The sequence below is a fragment of the Oncorhynchus mykiss genome, chromosome 2, assembly GCF_013265735.2.
Source record: "Oncorhynchus mykiss isolate Arlee chromosome 2, USDA_OmykA_1.1, whole genome shotgun sequence".
In the NCBI taxonomy this organism is placed as follows: domain Eukaryota; kingdom Metazoa; phylum Chordata; class Actinopteri; order Salmoniformes; family Salmonidae; genus Oncorhynchus; species Oncorhynchus mykiss.
Window position 1 is genome coordinate 81,057,664 of NC_048566.1, and position 23,070 is coordinate 81,080,733.

Genomic DNA, 23,070 nt, shown 5'->3' on the forward strand with positions numbered 1-23,070 from the left:
TTTATGACTTCATTACTGTAAAATGTGATCTTTCAAAAATAAAATACATTAGTATGGCATTGGAATGGCTTTATAGCTGACTTATTTGACACTATTTCCACACACACATTTTAATATAAATATGATATGATGGTCCATGGATGCTCATATTAACAGATCAATGTAGTCCAGGGGTAGTCGGACCCCTGTGGGTACTTGGCCTTATCCACAGGGGTTACTTGAGAATACTCATGAGACTATAGGGTTACTGGTAAAATGCAATTGAGGGGGTACTTCAGGGGTATGCGTGGAAAGGACAAAATGTGATTAGTGGTACAAATTTTAAAAAAGGTTGTGAATCTGAACCACTGATTGTAGTCTACTCACTCAGTTAATATAGGCTGGCACTAACAAAAACACATGTCTACATTTTATGTAAGACTATCTGATTTATTTATTAATATATTCTGAGTTAACCTCATACCTGAACGTGTCCCAAAGCTTCAGTCGGAGTGGGTGACTACATTAACCAACATGCTTTGCGATTACAAAGTCACTCTACCTGGGTTGCCCAGCAACGAGTCAACTACAAATGAAGATGGACTCTTCTGAGAAACAACCAGCTGAAGACAATTTTCAAGGTAATATATAAGTTCACAGCTCAACTAATTATACATTTTGACTACGGTAAATTAATATTTAAATTAATAGGTACAATCAAAGAGCTATTTAGTTATTTACCCTGCTCTGACCCTAACACAAGGAATGAGCAATTCTAGCTAGCTAGCTTGTTTGCTAGCTGCTGTCTACGTTAGGGTGATTTTCAAATATTGTAGCTCATTCATTTAAATGAAGTCTGCATATTTGCATTACATGTTACACACTGTCAATAGAAATAAGACTCCTGTCAACATAAGACATTTGGTCTGTAAACTATCAATAAACTTAAGCCTCTTCTTGGAAGTGTTTTACAAGTCCTATTTGCCTTTTTTGATGCACTTAATCTTCCTGATCTTGTACTTATGACAGGTGACCCCACAGGAAAGCAGAAAGCTTCTGGGGAAACGGAAAGCTCAAATGTTCAGCCACCTCCAGAGAACAACACAACTTCCCAATCAGCAGGTGCACAGGAAGCACATACACAAGCAGAGGACCCTTCACAAGACAAAGTTCAGGGTAGTCCTGCTCTCTTTATGACCTTTCTGTCTAGAGTCCACACATAGGTAGCTCCCTCATGAGAGAGCTGGGTCGTGTTCAGTAGATAGAGACCGTTTAGAAACAGGGAGGTAACTACCGGAACTTGTACAATAAGAACACCCTTTTTTTTCCCCCACTGCAAAATGTTTCAGTATGGCGTGCCTACTTCTCGGCCATGACCTGATGTTTGACAGCAGTTTGTCTTTTCAGCTCCTGCAGCCTCTGAGCAGGTGCAGCAGCAGCCAGGTGGGAGTAGTGATGCTGTGGAGGAAGAGGAGGAGCGAATGGGGATGAAGAAACTCTCTGAGGACATGTACTACAACTATGACGAGCTGTACTCCAGACCAGTCATCACTGCAGACTCGGAGATCCCAGAGAACCTGCTGCACCTTACGTATCTTTTAACACTGTGTATGCCATGTGCCAGAGTTTATGCGTAGAAGTCTTCACAACCCAGTTATGTTCATGGTATTATGTTTGTGTATTGCGTTGCACCTTAATTAACATTCTTCCAGGCACTCTTTTGGGTATGACTGTGGGCGCAGGGCTAACCTGCAGCTGCTGGATGAGCGAACGCTGGCCTTTGTGGCTGGAAACCAGCTCATATTCCTGGATGTTCGGACCAAGGAGCAACGCTACCTCCGCTCCTGCAGTGGGGGAGGCATCGGCACCATCATGGTACACACACACACACAGAAACACTGGCTCTGGATAACCTTAATTCACCCTATATAACCCCATCGGTAACTGTGTTTCTCTGCAGGCCCACCCCAGTAATAGGTATTTTGCTGTGGCAGAGAAGGGAGACCAGCCCAACATCGTCATCTATGAGTATCCCTCACTACGACCCTACCGCATTCTCAGAGGTATGGGAACTTTACCACATGCACACAGGCACTCACACCCTTTGTGGTGTTGAAAATTAATTAAAAAAAACTATGTATAAAGAATATTATTAATGATCAAGACATTTGGTTTGAATCCCTATCCGTTAGGTGGGACAGGGCAGGCTTACAGCTTTGTGGACTTTAACCATGAGGGCACCCTGCTGGCCAGTGTGGGTAGTGCTCCGGACTACATGCTGACCCTGTGGGAATGGAGACATGAACAGGTGATGCTGCGCTGCAAGGCCTTCTCACAGGACGTCTACAGGGTCACCTTTTCACCTGACAATCCTGGGCAACTCACCACCTCCGGATCTGGACACATCAAGTTAGTAGCAATCAATCGAGCAAAATGTATTTGTACTACCACTTTTATACATTTGTTACAAAGTACTTTATAGAAAGCTGGGCGGAGAGAAAACAGATTTCATCATGAAATATTGACAACAAATACAAAAATGGTTTATTATGTGTACAGTGTCATTCACCATGTGAGTTGATCTCTCATCAATCATTCTTCCAGGTTTTGGAAAATGGCCAGCACTTTTACTGGTCTCAAACTGCAAGGGCTTCTGGGAAGGTTTGGGAAGACTGCCCTGACGGATATCGAGGGTTATGTGGAGCTGCCTGATGGGAAGGTCTGTCCACTGCTCTTTTACATTAAATTCCTGCTATTCATACATCATTGAAATTGACACAAACCAAAAGCAATATTCTCTTGTTCTATGTTGTCCTGATCACATCCCTGCTGTCCGGGTGCCAGGTAGTGTCGGGGTCTGAGTGGGGAAACATGCTGCTGTGGGACGGGGGCCTGATCAAGGTAGAGATATGCCGTAAGGGGGGCAGGACGTGCCACGCTGGCACCATCCAGCAGTTTGCTTTGGACGAGGGGGAGCTCATGACCATCGGCTCCGATGGAGCCATTAGGGTAACCTTTCAGATACTATACAGTCCTCTCAGCCTCAGTCTAAGTGGTCTCTGCTAACCCTAAAAAGCAGGCCTGAACAACTGATCTGGGGCCAGTTTTGTTGATTGCTCGCTGTGTAATATCTTTCTCCACACTGTGCAGGGCTGGGACTTTGAGAGCATTGACACAGCAGACTGTAACGATGACAGCGGTCTGTTTGAGATTGAGCCCATGAACGAGATGGTGATTGGACGCAACGTCAGCCTGTCCTCCATGGTCAAAAGCTGCCTGCCAGACTCCTTCATCTGGTTTGCCCAGGTCAGAGGGCAGGGGTCAAGGGCCAAGGGTCATACAACAACACTTAGCCTAAAGTTTTACAACCATCATAGGTGGTTACCATGGACTGTATGGGAAACTGTGTAGTGTTATGTTAATGGGTTTAAGTTTGGGATTCCCTCAGAAACAAGATAATTTCTTATTAAATAACGTGTCAAATGTATCTCTTCACAGGATTCCAATGGAGGCATCTGGAAACTGGATCTTTCATTTTCCAACATTGTGAGTTTCTTTCCATCAGCACAGTGTTTGAGTGTGTATGTGGGACTGTGTGTATTGGGTTTTGTATTAAATTACTCCATTATATTGTGTGTACAGACCCAGGACCCAGAGTGTCTGTTCTCCTTCCATGCTGGAGTGATCCAGGGAATGGATGTGTCCAGCACTAGCCATCTGATGGCCACCACCACTTTAGACCGTGAGAGTGGCCTATCACTGTACACACAGCACAGATTATAGAAACGCATGATTTTTGTGTCGATATGTTCCAAACACACACTCTTTCTTCCTCTCTTTCTCAGGCTCAGTGAGGATTTTTGACTTCCTTGCAAAGAAAGAACTAACAACCAGCCGCTACAAACAAGGTGGAACAACACTGACCTGGGCGCCACGCCTGGTATGTATGTGAGAATTGACTAGAGTGCATTCGGAAAATATTCAGACCCCTTTAATTTTTCCACATTTTGTTACGTTACAGCCTTATTCTAAAATGGATAAAATCTTTATTTTCCCTCATCAATCTACACACAATACCCATAAATGACAAAGCGAACAGTTTTTAAAAGTTTTTGCACTTTTATTAAAAATTAAAAACATACCTTATTTACATACAGTTGAAGTCGGAAGTTTACATACACTTAGGTTGGAGTCATTAAAACTAATTTTTCAACCACTCCACAAACTTTTTGTTAACAAACTATAGTTTTGGCAAGTTGGTTAGGACATCTACTTTGTGCATGACACAAGTAATTTTCCAACAATTGTTTACAGACAGATTATTTAACTTATAATTCACTGTATCACAATTCCAGTGGGTCAGAAGTTTACATACACAAAGTTGACTGTGCCTTTAAACATATTGGAAAATTCCAGAAAATAATGTCATGGCTTTAGAAGCTTCTGATAGGCTAATTAACATAATTTGAGTCAATTGGAGGTGTACCTGTGGATGTATTTCAAGGCCTACCTTCAAACTCAGTGCCTCTTTGCTTGACATCATGGGAAAATCAAAAGAAATCAACCAAGACTTCAGAAAAGAAATTGTACACCTCTACAAGTCTGGTTCATCCTTGGGAGCAATTTCCAAATGCCTGAAGGTACCACGTTCATCTGTACAAACAACACTACGCCAGTATAAACACCATGGGATCACGCAGCCATCATACCTCTCAGGAAGGAGATGCATTTTGTCTCTTAGAGATGAACGTACTTTGGTGCAAAAAGTGCAAATCAATCCCAGAACAACAGCAAAGGACCTTGTGAAGATGCTGGAGGAAACAAAAGTATCAATATCCACAGTAAAACGAGTCCTATATTGACATAACCGGAAAGGCTGCTCAGCAAGGAAGAAGCCACTGCTCCAAAACCACCATTAAAAAAGCCAGACTACGCTTTGCAACTGCACATGGGGACAAAGATCATACTTTTTGGAGATATGTCCTCTGGTCTGATGAAACAAAAATAGAACTGTTTGGCCATAATGACCATCGTTATGTTTGGAGGAAAAAGGGGGAGGCTTGCAAGCTGAAGAACACCGTCCCAACCTTGAAGCACGGGGTGGTAGCATCATGTTGCGTGGCCATCACAAAGCTCTGACCTCAATCCTAAAGAAAAGGATTGTGGGCAGAACTGAAAAATCGTGTGCGAGCAACGAGGCCTACAAAACCTGACTCAGTTCAACAGCTCTGTCAGGAGGAATGGGCCAAAATTCATCCAATTTTTTCCCACAAAGCTTGTGGAAGGATACCTGAAACATTTGACCCAAGTTAAACAATTTAAAGGCAATGCTACCAAATACTAATTGAGTGTATGTAAACTTCTGACCCACTGGGAGTGTGATGAAATAAATAAGAGCTGAAATAAATTATTCTCTCTACTATTATTCTGACACGTCACATCCTTAAAATAAAGTAGTGATCCTAACTGACCTAAAACAGGGAATTTTTACTCTGATTAAATGTCAGGAATTGTGAAAAACTGAGTTTAAATGTATTTGGCTAAGGTGTATGTAAACTTCTGACTTCAACTGTAAGTATTCAGACACTTTGCTATGAGATTCAAAATTGAGCTCAGGTGCGTCCTGTTTCCATTGATCTTCCTTGAGATATTTTTACATCTTGAATGGAGTCCACCAATGGTAAAATGAATTGATTGGACATGATTTGGAAAGGCACACACCTATAAGGTCCCACAGTTGACAGTGCATGTCAGAGCAAAAAACAAGGTATTGTGTGTAGATTGATGAGGGTAAAAACAATTTAATCCATTTTAGAATAAGGCTGTGAATAAGGTCAAGGGGTCAGAATACTTTCCGAATGCACTGTATATGGTAACATAATCATTCATGCAGTGCCTTGTGTTCTTCAACTAGGTCTCAACTTGCTTTGCTTATCTGTGTACTGTACCGTGTGTTGACATTGTTCTGTGTGGCCCTTGCCTGTGTGTGTAGGTGAACCCTAGTGGAGGGCTGGTGGTGGTGGGCTTTGAGGACGGGGTGGTCCGTCTGCTGGAGCTCTACAACCCCCAGAGTTTACGAGTGGTTGCCGGGCGCAGTCGCTATGGAGATGCCGAGCTCCGTCTCAAACAGGCCTTCAAACCCCACAATGCAGCTGTGACAGCCATTGCATATGAACGTAACGGCGAGATCCTAGCTACTGGGGTAGGGAAGGCCGCAGAATATTGGCCAATGGGCAATGTGAAATCAATCTTTAGCTAATTTCTATAGACACTCCCCTTGTAGACCTAAAACAAACTGAATCGGAATAATAACATATTAATAATCCTCTCCCCTCCACCATCCCTCCTTCTCTCTTTCTCTCTCTAGAGTATGGACTGCACTGTGTTCTTCTTCACTGTGGGGGACAGGTATGACCCCATTGGGTTTGTCACAGTACCAGGACCTGTACAGGGGCTGGAGTGGTCCCCCCAGTCACATGTAAGTCTGATCCCAGATCAGTGACAAATGTATGCAAGACAATGGCACGTGAGTCTAGTTAGAACCCTTCTGTGTGTGTGTGTTCAGGGCAAAAACACCCTGCTGGTCCTGTGTAGGAGTGGTCATGTAGTGGAGGTCCAGTCTCCAGACCCAGAGGCCCAGAACCACGGCACCACCTACCACATCTCTGGCCTCCCCACAAGAAACTTCACCTTCAGCAGCATCAAGTCACACATCAAGGTCTGGCCCTCACTGTCTGGGAACAACTGTACTGTAAACACATTTTAATTTTATTTATTTATCCAGGATAGTCCACTCAGTAACACTTGCCACTGTTTTCCAAGGAGTCATGGGTTCCATAGAATCAATAAAACATACACATCACATAAAAGCTGTCTAGGTAAAAAACACAGTTTACACAGAAGCATACACATCATACTTAGTAGGAAACGTACATAAGCACGCTCACATTATATCTGTCTGTTATCTGCTTTGTGGACAGCTCTTTTGATTCAACTCTGGCATGGGTGTGTAACTGTGAGTGTGTGTATTTCAGCGGGAGGAGGAGATTGCGCGCAGGCAGGCTCTGAAGGAGAAGAAGCAGAAGGAGAGAGAAGCACAGCTGAAGAAAGCCAAGGAGGAGGGCCTTGAGCCCACTGAGGAGGAGCTGCAGGAGGTAGAGGAGGAGGAAGAGCTGCCCCCTCTTTACACCCCTGACCCCCCCAGCCCTCTCTGCTGTGGCTTCTACTCTCTTCCTGGGGCCTTCTGGCTCTCCATGGTACATACACACACATTAAGGGCCATATCTCGCTCTCTCTACATTGCACATTTACATTTTAGTCATTTAGCAGATGCTCTTATCCAGAGCGACTTACAGCTAGGTGGGACAACCACATATCTCAGTCATAGTAAATACATTTTTCCTCAATAAAGTAGCAAAGTCAGTGCTAGAAGGGAGGGGAAAAGTAAAGTGCTAGTGTTAGTTCACAAAAGGTAATTATTTATTTTTGTGGGGGGTGAGGAGGGGTTCTGTGGGATTATTTAAGATACTCTTTGAAGAGGTAGGGTTTCAGATGTTTTCGGAAGATGGGCAGGGACTCTGCTGTCCTAGCTTCAGGGGGAAGCTGGTTCCACCATTGGCGTGCCAGATCAGAGAAGAGCTTTGAGTGGGAGCTGCCCTCCCGTAGGGGTGGGAGGGCCAAGAGACCAGTGGTGGTAGAGTGGAGTACTCGGGTCAGGGTGTAGGGTTTGAGCATAGCCTGAAGGTAGGGAGGGGCAAGTCCTCTTGCAGCTCCGTAGGCAAGTACCATGGTCTTGTCGTGGATGAGTCTTCGACTGGAAGCCGGTGGAGTGTGCGGAGGTGCGGGGTGAAAACCAGGCTCTCTCTCCATATCTCTCTCAGGGAGGCTATGATTCGGGGTTCCTGTACCACTGTAAGTTTTCCGAGCAGCAGGGTGAGGACCTGTTACAGCGCAGGGATGAGCCGTTCACCTTCCTGCCTGTCCAGAATACAGACGAGGACCCCATCTGCACCATCACCTTCAGGTAAGGGACTACACAACTGATGGCTGAAAACGTTTTCTGTATCAGTGTGTCTGTATTGTGTTCTGTAATGTTGTAACTGCAGAGGTTTGTAGATGTTCTGTTAATGTGTGTACAGTCGTATGAAAAAGTTTGGGCACCCCTGACAATTTCCATTCATAAATAATTGGGTGTTTGGATCAGCAATTTAATTTTGATCTATCAAATAACTGATGGACAAAGTAATATTTCAGTAGTGAAATGAGGTTTATTGGATTAACAGAAAATGTGCAATATGCATCAAAACAAAATTAGACAGGTGCATAACTTTGGGCACCCCAATAGAAAAATCACATCAATATCTAGAATAGCCTCCTTTTGCTAAAATAACAGCCTCTAGACGCTTCCCATAGCCTCTAATGAGTGTCTGGATTCTGGATGAAGATATTTTGGACCATTCCTCCTTACAAGATTTTGAGCAGTGTTTTGGGTCGTTGTCTTGTTGAAATATCCAGCCCTGGCATAACTTCAACTTTGTGACTGATTCTTCAACATTATTCCCAAGAATCTGCTTATTGAGTGGAATCCATGCGACCCTCAACTTTAACAAGATTCCCAGTACCGGCACTGGCCACACAGCCCCACAGCATGATGAAACCCCACCAAATTTTACTGTGGGTAGCAAGTGTTTTTCTTGGAACTCTGTTCTTTTGCTGCCATGCATAACGTCCCTTGTTATGACCAAATAACTCAATCTTTGTTTCATCAGTCCACAGCACCTTATTCAAAAATGAAGCTGGCTTGTCCAAATGTGCGTTTGCATACCTCAAGCGACTCTGTTTGTGGCGTGTGTGCAGAAAAGGCTTCTTCCGCATCACTCTCCCATACAGCTTCTCCTTGTGCAAAGTGCGCTGAATTGTTGAACGATGCACATTGACACCATCTGCAGCAAGATGATGTTGTAGGTCTTTGGAGGTGGTCTGTGGGCTGTTTTTGATCGTTCTCACCATCCTTCACCTCTCCGATATTTTACTTGGCCTGCCACTTCTGGCCTTAACAAGAACTGTGCCTGTGGTCTTCCATTTCCTCACTATGTTCCTCACAGTGGACACTGACAGCTTAAATCTCAGCGATACATTTTTGTAGCCTTCCTCTAAACCATAATGTTAAACAATCTATGTTTTTAGGTCATTTGAGAGTTGTTTTGAGACCCCCATGTTGCCACTCTTCAGAGGAGAGTCAAAGAGAACAACAACTTGCAATTGGCCACCTTAAATACCTTTTCTCATGATTGGCTGCACTTGTCTATGAAGTTCAAGGTTTAATGAGCTCACCAAACCAATTGTGTGTTCCAATTAATCAGTGCTAAGTAGTTACAGGTATTCAAATCAACAGAAAGACAAGGGTGCCCACATTTTTGCATAGCCTAATTTTCACATCTGATTTAATTTCTTACAACTTAATATTGCTACGCTAAAAATATTTGTCTGGACAATACCCCAGTACTCAGCTTTTATTAGAAAATGAATGGCATGCCACTGTGATCATTTTCTGTGACGACAGAGTAAATTATTATGCAGCCTCAGAGGGGTGTCCAAACTTTTTCATACGACTGTATATGTTGACAGGTTGTTGTGGTCTCTCTCTGTCCCAGCTCAAGCAGGCAGCTGTTGCTATGTGGCATGCAGTCAGGCAGTGTCCGAGCCTACCCTCTGCAGCCACCTGACTTCCACCTCACATCCATGCAGGCCTTCTGGGCCCTCAGCGTCCATGACAACCAGTATGGACAGCTGCGCCAGCTGCGCTGTAGCTTTGACGACCAATTTGTCCTGACGACAGGGGAGGACGGCAACATCTTCTCCTTCAGCCTACTGCCCCAGGAGGACCTGCTTAAAGCCCTGCAGTGCAGCAAGGCCAAAGTCCCCTCACCACGGGTCAGTGGGGGGCAGGGAAGGGAGGGTAGAATAGAGGGATGGAGGAAACGAGTGGGACAATAACCTCATGAATAACACATAAGTGAGTGCCAGTTCTGTGGTTGCCTGTGTGTGTTGTTGGTGAAACAGGTCGGCGTTGAAATGGAGGGTGTGGCCCAGGATATTGAAGACCCGTCGGCATACAGGTGAGGAAGAAACCTAGAGACAAACTCATACAAATGCACACCTGGCTAAAGGCAAACCAGCCCCTCGCTCGCTACCCCTCTGTCACACATCCCTCTCTTTCTTCCCCTCTATTTCTCTCCCTCCTCCACTTCCCTCTCTGTAGCATTGAGACGGCTAAGCAGAAGTTGGAAATGGACCGTATGCGTCGGGAGGCTGAGATGAGGAAGGTGGAGAGACGTAAGATGCTGGCCGAGCTGCAGAACCAGTTCAAACAGCTACTGGAGAAGAACCAGGGTCTGCCCGAACACGTCCGCTTGCACCGCACGGTACACACTCACAAACCCATACACCCCTGCAACCCAAATCCACCCCTTCGTCCCGAAGTGTTTAGTATCATAACCAACCAAAAAGCATTTGAATGTTTCTGTGATAAACCTAATAAATTGTAGCATGTTTCTGGCCACAGCCCAAGAGAATCTAGTGTGTATGTGTAGGAGTTGGAGCTGGACTGGCGGTTCCGTGAGGAGACTGAGAGGATGACGGCCCAGAGGGTGAGAGAGGCCAGGAAGGAGCTGGCCTGGGAGGAGGAACGCCACCGCATCGGACTCCAGAAACTACAGGAGAGGTACTTAACCAGCAACCAATCAATCTGCACTTTCACCTGGTAGTGCGCTTAGGGAATGGGTTGACATTTCAGATTTGCCCACTGGCTCTTCCAGGTTCTGGGATTCTCTTGAGTCGGACACAGTTACTGTGGTAGCGTTCCAGAGTGACCACAGGATCTCCACCTATCGTCTGCTGGCACTGTCCCAGAGGTTCCACGAGCTGAAACAGAGGGGAAGGGTGGGGGGCCCGGGGACAGTGGGGCAGGAACGTTGGAGGAACAAAGCAGAGGCCGGCAAAGACAGTTCCAACATCACAGGTAGGAGAGCGGGGAGAGAGAGAGAGAGAATGTGTGTGTGTTTTACCTACCATATCATAATGTGTGTGTCCCTGGCCAGCGGACCAGGAGGACCTGGGTGAGGAGGCTGTTATGGCGCCCCATGTGGTGCGTCCAGGGGGCAGCAAGCTGGCTGGCCGCCAGGCAGAGAAACTCCGCAAGGCTACGGAGAAGGCAGAGCGGGCCCGAGTTAAGATAGAGAAGAGGAGAAAAGAGTGGGCTGAACTGTGAGTCTGTTATCATTTGGCTTCTGTTGAAGTTTCTTGTCTCCGTTTCAGAATTTCTGTCCTCACTCTTCCCTACATGACTGTATCTCCATGTGACTGCTTAGGTATGCCACAAAGCCCAATGAGAACTGTGAGGATCCGGAAGATGTGCGAGCCATCCGATTGGCTACGGAGAACATGGGTGACTTCAAGCTGAAGACTGCCAAAGACTTTACGGTCCCAGAACACCTGAGGATGAACGCAGAGAAGAAGAGAGCTCAGCTGGTCCACTTAGAGGAGAAGGTACTAGGTTACGTCTCACACTTTCTCTCAATCTTTACCATTCAAAACCAAACGTACTACACTACGTAATACAATAATAGACCTGGCGACCTCTGTACCTGACCCCCACCCAAACTATATGTCCTCCACTCGTTACCTGTATTAATGGCACCTGTTTGAACTTGTTATCAGTATAAAAGACACCTGTCAACAACCTCAAACAGTCACACTCCAAACTCCACTATGGCCAAGACCAAAGAGCTGTCAAAGGACACCAGAAACAAAATTGTAGACCTGCACCAGGCTGGGAAGACTGAATCGGCAATAGGTAAGCAGCTTGGTTTGAAGAAATCAACTGTGGGAGCAATTATTAGGAAATGGAAGACATACAAGACCACTGATAATCTCCCTCGATCTGGGGCTCCACGCAAGATCTCATCCCGTGGGGTCAAAATGATCACAAGAACGGTGAGCAAAAATCCCAGAACCACACGGGGGGACCTAGTGAATGACCTGCAGAGAGCTGGGACCAAAGTAACAAAGCTTACCATCAGTAACACACTACGCCGCCAGGGACTCAAATCCTGCAGTGCCAGACGTGTCCCCCTGCTTAAGCCAGTACATCTCCAGGCCCGTCTGAAGTTTGCTAGAGAGCATTTGGATGGTCCAGAAGAAGATTGGGAGAATGTCATATGGTCAGATGAAACCAAACTATAACTTTTTGGTAAAAACTCAACTCGTCGTGTTTGGAAGACAAAGAATGCTGAGTTGCATCCAAAGAACACCATACCTACTGTGAAGCTTTGGGGTGGAAACATCATGCTTTGGGGCTGTTTTTCTGCAAAGGGACCAGGACGACTGATCCGTGTAAAGGAAAGAATGAATGGGGCCATGTATCGTGAGATTTTGAGTGAAAACCTCCTTCCATCAGCAAGGGCATTGAAGATGAAACGTGGCTGGGTCTTTCAGCATGACAATGATCCCAAACACACCGCCCGGGCAACGAAGGAGTGGCTTCGTGAGAAGCATTTCAAGCTCCTGGAGTGGCCTAGCCAGTCTCCAGATCTCAACCCCATAGAAAATCTTTGGAGGGAGTTGAAAGTCCGTGTTGCCCAGCAACAGCCCCAAAACATCACTGCTCTAGAGGAGATCTGCATGGAGGAATGGGCCAAAATACCAGCAACAGTGTGTGAAAACCTTGTGAAGACTTACAGAAAACATTTGACCTCTGTCATTGCCAACAAAGGGTATATAACAAAGTATTGAGAAACGTTTGTTATTGACCAAATACTTATTTTCCACCATAATTTACAAATAAATTCATAAAAAATCCTACAATGTGATTTTCTGGATTTTTTTTCTCATTTTGTCTGTCATAGTTGAAGTGTACCTATGATAAATTACAGGCCTCTCTCATTTTTTACGTGGGAGAACTTGCACAATTGGTGGCTGACTAAATACTTTTTTGCCCCACTGTATGTTTGTCCCTCTGTGTCTGTCAGATCCATGAGAGGAAGACGCAGATGAACAGTCGCATAATGGCCCTAAGGGACACTAAGGTGAGCCTCGTGTCACGCCTGCGCTCCCAGGCCCAGCAGCTACAGGCTGTCCAGGAGCGCCTAGCGCCTCATTTCTGCAGCCCTGCCCCAACCCTGCCCTCCCTGCTGCCCGAGGAGACCCCTGAGACGAAGCTACGCTACACCCGCACCACCCTGCAGCGCTACGGGGCCCTGAGGGCTCAGAGGTAGGTCTGGCCTGGGACTGGGACCGGAGCAGAACTTACTGTAGGTTCATAATAACTCATCAATTACAGATCATTGATTAAAAACAGTTATCACGTTCCTAAGTCTAAAAGTCAGTCTGATCCAACAGATTTTTGTCCCCAAAATACTAAATATTTAAAATTAGTGATTTTAAAATGAAATATTATAGAAACATACAGTAACTAACGACTATCACATTAAACATTGCCTGCCCCCCCCACCCCCCCCTAATAATTCAGCGATAATGATTATTATGCCAATCCTACACACAGGGCCTGTACTCGTGGCCAGGAACTAGAGGGGGGGCAGACTCTGCTGGAACAGCTGGAGGCAGAGCTAGAAAAACAGGAGGAGACACCCTGCCATACACCTGCAGATATGAGAGAGAGGGAGGTGGAGGAATCTGGGGTGACCGAGCTGGAGGAGGAGATGAGGGAGGTGGAGGAGATCAGGCTGCTGTATGAAGAGGAATCCCTGCTGGAACAGGTCAGCCTTTCCAATAGTTTACTTTCCAGGTGGGATGCAAAGGCCCTCAATGCAACATCCAGGCTCTGGCATCAAATTGTCAACTGAAACCAAGCCAACTCATTCTTCCCCTCTCCCTTATTTCTCTCCATCCCCCTCTCCCTTATTTCTCTCCCTCCCTCCATCCCCCTCTCCCTTATTTCTCTCCCTCCCTCCCTCCCTTATTTCTCTCCATCCCTCCCTCCCTTATTTCTCTCCCTCCCTCCGTCCCCCTCTCCCTTATTTCTCTCCCTCCCTCCATCCCTCCCTCCCTTATTTTCTCTCCCTCCCTCCATCCCTCCCTCCCTTATTTCTCTCCCTCCCTCCATCCCCCTCTCCCTTATTTCTCTCCCTCCCTCCGTCCCCCTCTCCCTTATTTCTCTCCATCCCCCTCTCCCTTATTTCTCTCCCTCCCTCCATCCCCCTCTCCATTATTTCTCTCCCTCCCTCCATCCCTCCCTCCCTTATTTCTCTCCCTCCCTCCATCCCCCTCTCCCTTATTTCTCTCCCTCCCTCCATCCCTTATTTCTCTCCCTCCCTCCCTTCCCTTCCTCCCTTATTTCTCTCCCTCCCTTCCCTTCCTCTCCTCTCAGATGTCGTCGTCAATGTGGCAGTTTGATGCGGAGCTGTGCCTGCTGCGTCACGAGAAGCTGTGTCTAGACATCCAGATGAAGCTGGCTGACCTGCGCCATGTCACCCTGTTCCAGGAGCTGCTGCTGCTCAAAGAGTTTGAGAAGAGAGAGAACTCCTTGCAGGAGAGACTCAATGCCTGCGTGGAAGAAGAGGAAGACCTCAGGGTACCTACAGTGCCTTGCGAAAGTATTCGGCCCCCTTGAAATTTGCAACCTTTTGCCACATTTCAGGCTTCAAACATAAAGATATAAAACTGTATTTTTTTGTGAAGAATCAACAACAAGTGGGACACAATCATGAAGTGGAACGACATTTATTGGATATTTCAAACTTTTTTAACAAATCAAAAACTGAAAAATTGGGCGTGTAAAATTATTCAGCCCCTTTACTTTCAGTGCAGCAAACTCCCTCCAGAAGTTCAGTGAGGATCTCTGAATGATCCAATGTTGACCTAAATGACTAATGATGATAAATAAAATCCACCTGTGTGTAATCAAGTCTCCGTATAAATGCACCTGCACTGTGATAGTCTCAGAGGTCCGTTAAAAGCGCAGAGAGCATCATGAAGAACAAGGAACACACCAGGCAGGTCCGAGATACTGTTGTGAAGAAGTTTAAAGCCGGATTTGGATACAAAAAGATTTCCCAAGCTTTAAATATCCCAAGGAGCACTGTGCAAGCGATGATATTGAAATGGAAGGAGTATCAGACCACTGCAAATCTACCAAGACCTGGCCGTCCCTCAACTTTCAGCTCATACAAGGAGAAGACTGATCAGAGATGCAGCCAAGAGGCCCATGATCACTCTGGATGAACTGCAGAGATCTACAGCTGAGGTGGGAGACTCTGTCCATAGGACAACAATCAGTCGTATATTGCACAAATCTGGCCTTTATGGAAGAGTGGCAAGAAGAAAGCCATTTCTTAAAGATATCCATAAAAAGTGTTGTTTAAAGTTTGCCACAAGCCACCTGGGAGACACACCAAACATTTGGAAGAAGGTGCTCTGGTCAGATGAAACCAAAATTGAACTTTTTGGCAACAATGCAAAACGTTATGTTTGGCGTAAAAGCAACACAGCTGAACACACCATCCCCACTGTCAAACATGGTGGTGGCAGCATCATGGTTTGGGCCTGCTTTTCAGGGAAGATGGTTAAAATTGATGGGAAGATGGATGGAGCCAAATACAGGACCATTCTGGAAGAAAACCTGATGGAGTCTGCAAAAGACCTGAGACTGGGACGGAGATTTGTCTTCCAACAAGACAATGATCCAAAACATAAAGCAAAATCTACAATGGAATGGTTCAAAAATAAACATATCCAGGTGTTAGAATGGCCAAGTCAAAGTCCAGACCTGAATCCAATCGAGAATCTGTGGAAAGAACTGAAAAATGCTGTTCACAAATGCTCTCCATCCAACCTCACTGAGCTCGAGCTGTTTTGCAAGGAGGAATGGGAAAAAAATGTCAGTCTCTCGATGTGCAAAACTGATAGACATACCCCAAGCAACTTACAGCTGTAATCGCAGCAAAAGGTGGCGCTACAAAGTATTAACTTAAGGGTGCTGAATAATTTTGCACGCCCAATTTTTCAGTTTTTGAATTGTTAAAAAAATGTGAAATATCCAATAAATGTCGTTCCACTTCATGATTGTGTCCCACTTGTTGTTGATTCTTCACAAAAAAATACAGTTTTATATCTTTATGTTTGAAGCCTGAAATGTGGCAAAAGGTCGCAAAGTTCAAGGGGGCCGAATACTTTCGCAAGGCACTGTAGGTGGGAAGGAAGAGGTGTGTGTCTCTGTATTTCATATTACCATCATCCCATCTCTCTCCTCAGTCTAAGTTGGAGGAGTGTAAGCAGGCACTGGAGTTGAAGCGGAGGGACATCTCCAAGCTCCAGGAGAGAGAGAGGGCCATAGCTGCCACCTTCCAGGCCTCTCTAGGGGAGAACAACAAGTTTGCTGACTTCCTCACCAGGGTCTTCAAGAAGAAGATCAAACGCGTCAAGAAGAAAGAAAAGGCTGGAGATGACGGTTAGTCCTGGACCCATCTGAAAGTGTGATTGTGTGCGTGAGTGTTTAGTGTATGGTTGATCAGCCCAGCTCATCCTGTTGTTTTCTACCAGAGGAGCAGGAGGACAGTGATGAAGATTCTGATGAAGAGTCTGACTGGGATGAGGATGAGGATGACAGTGGCTCAGAGAGCGGTGGTCCTCTGGATGACAGCGTCTGCCCCCCAAGTCAGTCGTTACCATTCACCTTACAGTATTCTCAGTTATACACCACATTGTACTCCATTATTTAGCCACAGATATGCACTCTGTCTTTGTCTGTATGTCTTTGTGTGTGTTCCCCCAGACTGTAACTCAGAGCTGTTTGAGAACACGGTGCAGCTCCGTGAGCGTCGTCTGGACCTTGAGGAGCTGCTAGTGGAGGAGAGGAAGACTGCAGACAACCTGAGGAAGGAGTGTGACTCCCTCGTCAAGAAGGTACACATTTTCTGACCCCTTTCCGATCTTCTACTTCCATTTCTCCTCTCTTTATCTCCATACATTCCGTTTCCCAGTTAACCACTCCATCTTGTCATTATCCACTGTTCCCCCTTTGTCTACTTCACTCCTGTTTTTTCATCTCATCCTCCACTCCCAAAGCTTTTCTTGTTGACCACTCATCATGCTAGTTCTCAACACCTCCTTAGTGTATTTCTGTCTTCTTTTCTGTCTTTCTTGACATTCATTTAATCTTCATCCAGTCTGTATTGTGATTGTGTGATGTAGGAAAAAGTGGTTCATGGCAGTCTGAAAGCAGCAGAGGGAGACCTGGAGCTGTTCAACAGAGAGAAACAACAGAAGCTCAATGAGCTGGATGTGGTGGTTCCCCTCAGACTGCACCAGGTGAGGAGAGATGTCTCTCTCTTTCTGGGTGTCTCAATTGTCTTGCCTCAATTCCTGGCATCCTTTCCCCCTGTCCTTTCCTCGCCTCCTCAAAACGTCAAAGAGAAGGGAGGAGAGGATTTGAGGGAACACGTTTGTAAGAAACGTGACTGTCCTTGTTCACTCGTACATCATCACATGTCATCATGCCTTTAGTTATTAGTGGTCAATATAAGTAACAAAACTAAGTCAACAACTCATATTCAAAAAAACAAAAACAAATTATTTCTCCCTCTGTGTACCAGATAGAGTTTGTGAGCAATGGGGTGGTACCGTGCAGCCTGGCCCCAGCACTGGTGCTGAACACAGTGGCATTGGGAGGACTACAGGAGAGGATTAAAGAACTGCAGGTGGAGAAGAGTGAACAGAGAGACCTCTACAGACAGGCCAGGCAGCAACACGTCCAGCTCATTCACGACCGCAAGGACATGGAGGCCAAGATACAGAGTAGGCTGAGGGGACTAGGGGCACAAAACTGTGGAGAAAATGTGAAAAACCGATCCTTCAGTTCAAAATAAGACACTGCAGATCACGATTGCTTCCAGTGCATCGTAGACATGCCCTGTTTACAGTAAACTGTGTGTGTGTGTGTGTGTGTAGGTCTGGAGGCGCGCTGTGAGCAGCTGATGCTGATGAAGTTTGGGAAGCTAGTGGACCTGGAAGCCTTACAGACTCTGTCTGGCAACAGAAACCTGGAGGAGATGAGACAGGATAGCAGAGTCCGAGAGGCCGCTTACACACAGGAGGTCAGACAGTGGGAGGTATGGCAGTGTGTATGTGTGAGTAAGGTGTTTGTTTATGATACACACACACAAACAAAGGTGCTTTGTTTATGATACGTGTGTGTGTGTGTGTGTCAGATGAAAGTGACAGAGGCCCGTCATGCGGTGACAGAGGTGACAAGGCATCACACCGAGCGTCTCCTCAGTATGAACAGCCTGCTGAGCCAGAAGAAAGAAATGGAGGACAAACTCAACACCAGGCAGAGCAGGATGGTACTGTGTGTTTCAAAGAGTGTGGTTTTTCATCATTTGAGAAAGTGCTTTTATGGCTCCCGAGTGGCGCAGTGGTCTAAGGCACTGCATCGCAGTTGCTAGCTGTGCCACTAGAGATCCTGGTTAGAGTCCAGGCTCTGTCGCAGCTGGCCGCGCCCGGGAGTCCCATGGGGCGGCTCACAATTGGCCCAGCGTCGTCCGGGTTAGGGGAGGGTTTGGACGGTAGGGATTAGAGGTCGACCGATTATGATTTCTCAATGCCGATACCGATTATTGGAGGACCAAAAAAGCCGATATCGATTAATCGGTCAATTTTTTATTTTTATTTTATTTTATTTGTAATAATGACAATTACAACAATACTGAATTAACACTTATTTTAACTTAATATAAAACATCAATAAAATCAATTTAGCCTCAAATAAATAATGAAACATGTTCATTTTGGTTTAAATAATGCAAAAACAAAGTGTTGGAGAAGAAAGTAATATGTGTTATGTAAAAAAGCTAACGTTTGAGTTCCTTGCTCAGAACATATGAAAGTTGGTGGTTCCTTTAAACATGAGACTTCAATATTCCAAGGTGAGGTTTTAGGTTGTAGTTAATATAGTATTTATAGGACTATTTCTCTCTATACCATTTGTATTTCATATACCTTTGACTATTTGGATGTTCTTATAGGCACTATAGTATTGCCAGTGTAACAGTATAGCGTCCGTCTCCTCCTCGCCCCTACCTGGGCTCGAACCAGGAACACATTGACAACAGCCACACTCGAAGCATCGTTATCCATCGCTCCACAAAAGCCGCGGCCCTTGCAGCGCAAGGGGAATAACTACTCCAAATCTAAAAGCGAGTGACGTTTGAAACAGTATTAGCGCACACCCAGCTAACTAGCTAGCCATTTCACATTGGTTACACCAGCCATTAGGCTGATAGGCTTGAAGTCAAAACTAGAACTGGAAACTATCATTTCGAAAACAAAACGTTTAATTATTTCAGTGAAATACGGAACCGTTCTGTATTTTATCTAAGTCTAAATATTCTTGTTACATTGCACAACCTTCAATGTATGTCAATTACGCAAAATTCTGGCAAATTATTTCGCAATTAGCCAGGCAGCCCAAACTGTTGCATATACCCTGACTCTGCGTGCAATGAACGCAAGAGAAATTACACAACTTCACCTGGTTAATATTGCCTGCTAAACTGGATTAGTAGTTATAACTAGTGATTATGATTGATTGTTTTTTATGAGATAAGTTTAATGCTAACTAGCAATTTACCTTGGCTTCTACTGCATTTGCGTAACAGGCAGGCTACTCGTGGAGTGCAATGGTTAGAGCGTTGGACTAGTTAACTGTGCGGTTGCAAGATTGAAACCCCTGAGCTGACAAGGTGAATCTGTCGTTCTGCCCCTGAACAAGGCAGTTAACCCACAGTTCCTATGCAGTCATTGAAAATAAGAATGTGTTCTTAATTAACTGACTTGACTAGTTAAATAAAAAGGTATAAACTTTATTTAAAAAAATAATTGTTATGAAAATGTTAAAATCGGCCCTAATTAATCGGCCATTCCGATTAATCGGTCGACCTCTAGTAGGGATGTCCTTGTCCCATCACGCACTAGCGACTCCTGTGGTGGGTTGGGCGCAGTGCATGCTGACACGGTCGCCAGGTGTTCGGTGTTTCCTCCGACACATTGGCGTGGCTGGCTTCCGGGTTAAGCGGGCATTGTGTCATGAAGCAGTGCGGCTTGGTTGGGTCGTGTTTTGGAGGACGCATGGCTCTCGACCTTCGCCTCTCCCGAGTCCGTATGGGAGTTGTAGCGATGAGCAAGACTGTAACTACCAATTGGATACCATGAAATTGGGGAGAAAAAGGGGATAAAAAAAAGTGCTTACATGAAAGTGTGTATGCATGATATGACATGTTTATATGGAGTAAATAACAGCGTGTGTGTGTGTGTGTCCTTCTGTGCATAGACGGCGCATATAGCTAAGATTCCCCTAAAGTAAATTGAATTAAATTGCCAAAATAGGCTCCTACACCAGAAAGCATGATTTGGACACAGTGTGTCCAAGCTTCTTTAAAAAAATAACCTGGGGATTGTTTTAAATCGCATAGCCTACAGTCGGAAAAGACACAATACATTATTTACTATTAATTTCTATTGGGCACAAAATAATCTGAAACACAACCAAAACATACAGCAAATGCATCCAACAAATGTAGAGTCACAAGCTTGATGTAGTCATTGCATGCTATGAATAATAGTGACATTGTATTTGTCTACCCTTCTCATAGGCCTATTATATGGATCAGACAACGTCATTTTTATTGATCTGTTTGTTAGTGTCAGCAGAGTAGGCTACCCTGTAATTTTTGGAGACATTCTGCTAATGTCTCCAGTTATAAAACGTGTAGTAGTATTGCATAAAATGTGTTTATAAAAGGGCACATTTTTCCCCTTCAAAGAAAGAAGAAGAAACATATCTGATATAGCCTAGGCCTATACTCTACGCCAGGGTTCCCCAACTGGCGATTTTATTGTTGGACATAAAGGACTGTAAAAACAACAGCAAATCAGTCTAAGTGGTTTTAATTTTGGAAATCTGTTCCAAAGTATTCCCACGCATAATAGATAGATATACTGTATGTGATCATATACAGATCTAAGCAAGGTTTGAAATGATTATGTTTTAGTCAAATAGTATATCTATTTGGGCCTCTTGCGGTCAATTTGCAGTCGACAACTTACTTGTAATTATGTTCCAGCCCCCTGACCATCCGTCTGCTCAATCAATTGTTTTTTTTAAATCGGCCTGCAGCTGAATTTAGTTGATGATCCCTGCTCTACGCCAGTACGCACTCAGCCATGCATTGAACTGTATTTTTTTTAGAACAGTGATTGCATTACATTATTAGCCAAAATTATGACTATCCAATCTAGTCATCACATTCGTAATCGTGGGCTATATTACATAAATCTGCAAATGCAATGATACATGGAATGCTATATTATAAATGGTGCATTTTGTATGGTAAAAATGTGCTTCCCAAACTTGAAAGTCACATGCCGTGTGTCGTGTGTGTGTGTCAGGGTACCCAGTTCCAGGGCCGTCGGCATGCTGAGGAGGACGAGAGGCAGAGGCTGTACCAGCTGGTCCAGAGTCAAGCTCAGGAGGCAAACGCCCTCCGCCAGGAGATCAACATCCTGTCCAGAAAGGGGGGTCACATCCTGCCCCCCAGCCAGGCCCCATTGCCCCCCCTGCCCGACGCCCCATCCCGCTCCACCCGTACCAACCCAGAGAGGCTCAACAGACACTTCAAACTGGGAGGGGGGCATCCATCCACCACCAGCCAGGGGTTGGAATAGAGCCTAAACACTCACATTGATAATACCCACACATATTATACAAAGATAACACATTCATACATTAACATTAATACCTCTCATACTGTATTTTTGCTCACCAGTCCCACACTGCTCCCCCCTCTTCCTCACACACACGTTAACTAGCTGTAAACAAGACTTTTCAGAGAATAAACTTGTTAGATTTGATTGACTTAATGGTCTTCTTTTGTGGTATATAGCTCCTTATGCCATTCTGCTCTGGGAGTGTTGGGAAGGGCAGAAGACACATTTCCGTTCCCACCAATGGACAAAAAAATGATATATTCTATTATGTTGAAGATTTCAACCAACTTGCACATAGAACTGAGGATTTGTCTCTACTCAGACCATGACAATTAGTTTTCCAATGCAATTTGAACCTTATCGAAGTACCGGTGTGGTGATACTGATGATTTTTCGCCACAGCAAGTTAGGATAACTAACGTGGCAGGTTAGGAGAACTAAAGCAGCAGGTTATGTAAATTAACATAGCAGGTTAGGTGAATGAGGATAATGTTAGGAAACGGTTAGGCTTCCCTATAATGCTAGTTGTCAACGACTTGTCCCCGACACAACCACTAAATGGAGCTGTAGGTCTACTTCATCTAGCCACAACAGTAGAAACTGTGGCAACAAATCATCAGTAACATAACACCAGTGGGCCATTCCTAACATGAGGTGCCTTTTCTGTCCCAAAGAAATAGCACTTCTTATTTAGTGTAAAGTGTGCATTCCAAAAGGCTTTAAATATAAGGTCAGTTGTCCATTACTTTAAAAATACAAACATATGGATCTTGGAAGGGAATTCTATGCATTTTGAACACTTCGGTGGATTGCCAGGTCGCCGGGTGTTATTCATTAACTTCCACGATAAAATATGAGCCATAAAATATTTCATTTTATAGTTCTAGTTAAATTCAAAGTTTTTTTTTCATGTTCATTGTATTTATTTCATTTAAGATTTTCTGTGTGTCCCTGATATCACTTTCCTACCTGTTTGTTGTAATTCTCCATTTAAGAAAACAACCTCTTCCTACAACGACACCACATTCAGGATGTCATTTCTTTTGTGCAAAGCTAAATAAATAAACACTCAGTTCTATCTATTTTTGCATGTTGTTAGTCTATGTCCCACTTAAATGTCCACCCTGTTCTGCTAAATTCTAGAGAAAATGAACAACATTTCAAAATGTTAAAATATGTTTGAGAGAAGTTAAAATCCTGTTCACCATCATGCTAGCTCAATCTTGCTTACTCACAGAGCTATGGCTAATTTAGGCTCCAAATGCCTACCGTGTTAGGTTTCACCTTTTTAGGATTACGCAACTAAGAGGT

At 44.7% G+C, this 23,070-nt stretch overlaps 1 protein-coding gene across 2 annotated transcripts; it reads left to right on the forward strand.

The window, feature by feature from the left end:
* The first annotated feature begins 520 nt into the window (after positions 1-520).
* LOC110497314 (cilia- and flagella-associated protein 44) lies at positions 521-22,839 on the forward strand. Of its 2 annotated transcripts, none has more exons than XM_036956467.1 (35): positions 521-620; positions 1,009-1,155; positions 1,387-1,570; positions 1,692-1,854; positions 1,940-2,042; positions 2,172-2,388; positions 2,584-2,698; positions 2,824-2,988; positions 3,130-3,285; positions 3,478-3,525; positions 3,622-3,721; positions 3,825-3,919; positions 5,972-6,181; positions 6,347-6,457; positions 6,545-6,697; positions 7,014-7,235; positions 7,860-8,002; positions 9,633-9,912; positions 10,042-10,097; positions 10,241-10,403; positions 10,572-10,702; positions 10,797-10,999; positions 11,079-11,244; positions 11,349-11,526; positions 13,008-13,249; positions 13,541-13,754; positions 14,366-14,569; positions 16,249-16,444; positions 16,537-16,650; positions 16,769-16,899; positions 17,188-17,304; positions 17,589-17,790; positions 17,944-18,104; positions 18,204-18,338; positions 21,442-22,839. In XM_036956467.1, the coding sequence occupies exons 1-35, from the start codon at positions 572-574 to the stop codon at positions 21,715-21,717; spliced, it is 5,550 nt and encodes a 1,849-aa protein (XP_036812362.1). In that variant the 5' UTR covers positions 521-571; the 3' UTR covers positions 21,718-22,839. The 2 variants fall into 2 exon arrangements, with proteins under 2 accessions (XP_036812362.1, XP_036812363.1); XM_036956468.1 differs by having other exon boundaries at positions 1,009-1,101; positions 21,442-21,760.
* Positions 22,840-23,070: the final 231 nt, after the last annotated feature.

Excerpts from the sequence above, each read along its gene's own strand:
- LOC110497314 (XM_036956467.1), top strand. The coding sequence starts at position 572 with ATGAAGATGGACTCTTCTGAGAAACAACCAGCTGAAGACAATTTTCAA. Across the intron at positions 6,458-6,544 it reads AGTGGTCCCCCCAGTCACAT|GGCAAAAACACCCTGCTGGT; the intron begins GTAAGTCTGATC and ends GTGTGTGTTCAG. Across the intron at positions 9,913-10,041 it reads CCAAAGTCCCCTCACCACGG|GTCGGCGTTGAAATGGAGGG; the intron begins GTCAGTGGGGGG and ends TTGGTGAAACAG.